General features: G+C 36.3%; 1 protein-coding gene across 1 annotated transcript; it reads left to right on the forward strand.

The window, feature by feature from the left end:
- Positions 1-4,474: 4,474 nt before the first annotated feature.
- On the forward strand, positions 4,475-4,816 carry LOC142166205 (secreted RxLR effector protein 78-like). Its single transcript, XM_075224724.1, has one exon. The coding sequence runs from the start codon at positions 4,475-4,477 to the stop codon at positions 4,814-4,816; it is 342 nt and encodes a 113-aa protein (XP_075080825.1).
- The last annotated feature ends 1,273 nt before the right edge of the window (positions 4,817-6,089 follow it).

Below are 6,089 nucleotides of genomic sequence, written 5' to 3' on the forward strand. Positions count from 1 at the left end.
GAAATTGGAATATCAAACCCCAAACTTTCTATACACTTCAAAATCATATCAGACTATAAACATCTGCGGTAAACACTTAGAGCCCGTATGGACATAAGAATTGTTTCACTTTTTTCCAAAATATTTTCACTTTTTTTCCGAAATCAGCGTTTGTTCATAAAATTTTCAATTTTCACTTGAAGATGCATTTTGAAATTTTCGAAAATTTGAAAAACTCTAAAAAACTGTTTTTTTTAAAATTTTCACTCAAATCACTCACAAAATTTCAAAAATAACCCAAAATTATATTCATGTCCAAACACAACTCTAAATTTCAAATAGCATTTTCACTTGAAAAATATTTTCCCCATATTTTGGAATTTTACAATTCTTATGTCCAAACGCCCACTTAGTGACATAACCTAAGGGGGAACTGTCATAACTTTTATCTCACAATAATAGTTGTTTCTTATAGTAACTTACTAACACGGTACTTTCTAGTTTTAATATGAATAAATCTGAACAACTTAAAATCATTCCCTGAAATTTAATATCGGCTGCTCTTGGTTCTCATTTCGTACATCATGTATTTTTAGTCATATACATGAGTCGTACGAAAAATACATCTCTGATAATAACAATCGTTTTTGACTCCTAGATATTTTGCCCTTAGGCTATTTTCTGTCCAAAACTATATTGACCAATGTTAGGGTCTGATATCTGAACTATCATCATCCAACTTGTGGCTCCATTTTCATGAATTAAAATGAAATTGTTCTATGAGGTAAACACATACGGATACACTACCATACACAAACTTGTCCTTCAGAGTATACCATCATCTGATAAATCACTTCCTGCACCATCTGGTGAGTCTTGAGTCTTAATCTGGACCTAAAATATGCGAAGATTTCGCTATTATCACTGTCACTTACATTCTTTTTTAGCACCCGTAGGCATCACTATATACTCACAAGTCACCAGAATTTAGATACAGTGAAAATTGGTGATCTGGTAACTGAATACTGGCATACAAAATAACCATAAACCTGCTAACTGAAAGACGACATAACTGGTAACTGAGGTAAACTAATAACCATAAAACATGATAACTGCTTTTGTACTTTCTGATAAGGTTATTCTCTAATATGTACTACTTTCAACATCCTCTCAAGTCTATCTATGGTAATTGAGGTAAACTGATAACCATAAAATATGTACTATCCATTGTATCCCATTTTAACATCCTCTCAAGTCTTATTTGTTACCAACCTGTAATCCATAATTATACCCCAATAGGCGATCATATCCTCTAGTACCTTGGGCTTTTCTTGCCCGTCGCTTGGGCATTCGATACGTATGGAATTCGATAGTAAGAGAAGATTACCTATTGCTCTAAGTTTCATGGCATGATCTAGAGTAGAAAGAAATGAGACAATCCTAAATGTCTTGGTAGTTAACCATTTATATGAGTGGCCGGCACACATATATAAAGGAAACTCCACTAGACACAGCTCCATAGACTCCCTAGGACTTTTGCACCTAGTGATCTGATACCAAGCTTTGTCACACCCTGAACCTGGGTTTGGACGTTACACGGCACCCTGTGCCTGACTACGTGCGACCGAGCCAACCAACTGCTGACTGAATCAACATGTGATATCGTAACATACTGAATGCGGAAGATAAACTAACACATGCTGATATACTCAAAGTCTGGATGATATAAATCAAAGTGCAAAAATACTAATACAATTATGAAACATATTTGTATCCAACATAGCTTAACATGAAAAGCATGCAACTTGTCTAACTATTACTCTAGTATATGAATCCTCTAATGAAGTAATGAAAACACTAGCAGACTAAAAATACTGAAGACTGTAAGATATTGATAATGCCCTGAAAGAACTGGGGATCACCAAATAGCTGGTACGAGAATCCTAACGCTCTAAATCATCAACCTGTAAATCATTACCCACATCATGAGATGCAGGCCCCGGGCAAAACGGGACATCAGTACATTTGAATTGCACTTGTATGTAAAGCAACTGAAAGAAAGAACTATAAATGCTGAAACTGAAACTGAGCTGATAATAGATAACTAATAACTGATAACTGAAATGATAACTGCTGAAACTGAAACTACATTGATAATTGATAATTGATAACTGAAATGATAACGGATTACTAAACAAAGGAAGTAAGGATAAGAATACTCCCTCTTCTGAATGATGAACAACTTTTTTATCTAAATAAACTACGGCCTTGGGCCAAATATATATATGCACAAGCTACAGCCTGAGGCCCAAGTATACGTATACATAATTACGGCCTCAGGCCCAAAAATGCATAAGCATAAACTATGGCCTCATGCCCAAATATGCATAAAGTATAAACTACGGCCTCATGCCCAAATATGCATAAAGCATATAAAGTACGGCCTCAAGCCCAAATATAGGTGTTCAACATTCAGGAACTGAGAATCATACATCAATATGTGATGTTGAAATAGTGAATCATATTGAGTTATATGATACTAGAATACTAATAGGACTAGACTAAGACATGTACTCTTGAACTGATTATGAAAATTTTAACTTCAATTGTTTATGACATGTTGAGTAATCTAGACTAAGACTCATAGGCACCAAACCCAAGTTTATATTGATTATGCACTGAGCTCACAATGTTCAAAATGAAAGTCATGAATGAGTTATGAAGCTAGATAATAGAAGTTCTGCAACTATTCAAGGAACTAGGCTTAACTATATTTCTGAGGCAAGTAGTAACATCGTAAAAGAAACGTAACGTAGGGAGAATCATTTACATTCCCAAACATAGAGAGTTAGCCTCGCATACCTTGGCTTTGCCCCTTTTGAGTGTATCACAATGTTCGTCACCTCTTTCAATAGTAATCTATGGTAACATATATCAAGAGGAACCAATATTAGCATTAATGCTCATATTTTAGGTACTTAGACATTTTATCAAACACTTGGTGGGTATAAATCTTCATAGCCCTTATTAATAGTGTTTCTACACCCAACAACCCATTCTCTTGCTCCTAGCTAATTTTAAAATCTCAAATTGTTATAATCAATATCATTCTTCATCACCCATACGATAAACAATACCCTTAACCAATAATTAATAATCAACAACCCAAACTTATAACCGTTCATGCTTTTCTGTCAAACACATCAACTCATATCTCATGAACTAGAGTATATAATTATTAATCCAATGTTATAATAAATTAGAGGGTGAAGGCATTACCTTTTTGAAGTCCAATCCTCTTGAATTCGAGTTCTAGGGTTTCGTTCTCAACCATAATGTCCCAATCGAATATCTAATAATTTGGAGGGTTTACCCATGTTAATAAGGTGTTAGAAAATTAAAATTAACTTAGAATCACCATTAGAACTTATCTTGGATGGTGGAGGGACCTTTGAGGAGCTAGGTTTTTTAGAGCTTCCCTTTCTAGAGTAAGTTTTTGTATTTTAGGGTGTAGGAGTGAAGTAGGACTTTTAAAATGACCCCCGGGGTGTGCTCCCGCACACCTGGGCGCGCAGTAGGAAAGTAGCGCTGCCACAAGTGCGCGGTTGCGCACAGGACCATCTGGGCGTGCACCTGAGCACGCATACTGCGCATTGTCCAGTAAAATACACATGCCGTTTTGCTCAGAAATCTGTTCGAGTTCCACAATATATCGTTGAAAATCTATTTTAAAGGGCTACAACTTTTATGTTTTGCATTTTCCCAAACTACCTACATATTTGGACTAAATCTTGATGGAAGATAGACCTTCCATAAACTTAGTTGATTTTATCGGATCTTATGCTCCTCATTCTCTGTCTTGATTTCAAAATAACTATTTTCACCCATACTCATATCGATAGGACTTTACATGTCTAAAATATCAAATTAATACCCATTTAACATATCCACACCTAGTCCGAATGTACGGGGTGTTACAGAAAACTCTTAGACCTCAACTTCTGAACTTGTTGGGCTAGAATAGTCACCGACTTCTTCTCATAGGCTAAATTCTCATCAAGTTGAACCGTGCTAAAGTCCAAAAATTTATGATGGGCTAATGTCAATTAGTGATGACAAAGACCCTGTTGTTGATGGATTCAATGCATATTTCTTCAAGAAGGCATGAAAGATCATTCACCAGGAAGTTATAACAGTTGTTATGGATTTCTTTACCACTGGGAAGCTATAGAGAGCAATCAATTCTACATCTATCACTTTAGTACCCAAGACTAGCAAACCTAGAATAGTTAAAGAGTTTAGAGCAATTGCTTGTTGAACAGTGCTTTATAAGCTTATTTCCAAAATCTTAGCCTCCAGACTTCAAGTTATTATCTCTATTGTTATCAGTGAAGCATAAGTTGGTTTTATACCTAGTAGGAGGATCTCTGATAATGTCATTTTAGTACATTAATTGGTCAAAGCCTATTCTAGGAAACACACCTCTCCCAGATGCATGATTAAGATAGATTTTCAGGAGACCTATGATTTTGTGGAGTGGCCCTACTTGAAGCAGGTTATGAAAGAGCTAGGATTTCCTAAATTGTTCATATCATGGGTCATGGAATGCATACAGACTATTAACTATACTGTCATAGTTAATGGAGAATATCCAGTTCCATTCAATGCTGCCAAGGGCCTCAGAGAAGGTGATCTAATGTCACCTTTCCTTTTTGCAATTGTAATGGAGTATTTAAGTAGAAGCTTACATGATCTCAATGCAAACAAGGAGTACATCTATCATCCAGATGTTCAAAGCTCAAGATTAACCACTTATGCTTTGCTGATGACCTTTTGATCTTTGCTAGAGGGGATATGATGTCAGTAGATGCAGTATACCACAAGTTCTTACCGTTTACAAAAATGTCTGGGCTACAAGCTAACCAAAGTAAGAGTGCAGTGTATTTTGGAGGAGTCTCAATAGCACTGCAACAGCAGATTTTACAACACTTAGGATTCACCACAGGAGACCTGCCTTTTAAATATCTGGGAGTTCCCCTATCTACAAAGAAATTGAGTATCATGCAATGGCAACCTTTGATAGATAAAATAACATAAAAAATCACCTCATGTCCTGCAAGGAAACTCTCATATGTTGGTAGAGTCCAGCTAGTCCAAAGTATTTTGTTTGGGATACAAGCTTTCTCGGTACAATTTTTCATTATCCCTACCAAGGTGATTAAGGTAATAGAAGGCATATGCAGATCCTATGTGTGGTCAGGTACCAATGTGATCACAAAGAAAGATCTACTAGCCTAGGATAAGGTATGTCTCCCAAAGCTGGAAGTGGGCTAAACCTTACCAATCTGTAAATCTGGAACAAGGCAACTATAGCTAAGGTATGCTAGGATTTGTCTCACAAGGAAGATAAATTATGGATCAAATGGATCCATACTTATTACATCAAAAATTAGCCATTCAGTAATACCCTGACCCCTCAGCAGGCTTGCTGGATGGTTAAGAAGATTTTTGAAGCTCGAGGTTCCCTAGAGAATATGATATTTGCGCAGACACCCAAGAAGAGTCTAATCATACAAATCCACTTTCATGTTATCGGTGATTATGCAAGGGTTGAATGGAAACGCATTATATTTAACAATGTTGCACGACCAAAAGTAAAATTCACGATGTGGTTACTGATGCATGGAAGACTACTTGTAAATTCCTAATTTTGCACTTTCTTTTTTATGTTTATTATGTGTGTATGTGTAGGATTTAGGAGTTATTTATTGTTAATTAAAAGAGAATAAGAGTGTGGGATAAGTTGTATTTTTAGCTGAGTTAGGCCAAAATTGGCCCCAAAATCGGAGCCCAAAAGCACCTAGACCAGGTCCAAGATGAGGCCAGCCCAGTGGAGTTTTTAAACGGCGTAGTTTCATAGTGAAACTACGTCATTTCATTTAGTAGCCCTGAGATCGAGTCTCTGCCGTTTGATCTCTCTTGATCCGATGGTTCACAATCTATCTCCCAACTAGATATTTAAATCCTTTACCCCCAAAATTTTGACCCTATTTTCCCCTTTACTCTCTTTTTTCCCTTACTGTTCACTCTCTCTTCTCCTTCTGCCACCT

Source organism: Nicotiana tabacum, chromosome 2 (assembly GCF_000715075.1).
Source record: "Nicotiana tabacum cultivar K326 chromosome 2, ASM71507v2, whole genome shotgun sequence".
Lineage (NCBI taxonomy): Eukaryota > Viridiplantae > Streptophyta > Magnoliopsida > Solanales > Solanaceae > Nicotiana > Nicotiana tabacum.

Coding starts and splice junctions, on each gene's coding strand:
- LOC142166205 (XM_075224724.1), top strand. CDS start 4,475: ATGATTAAGATAGATTTTCAGGAGACCTATGATTTTGTGGAGTGGCCC.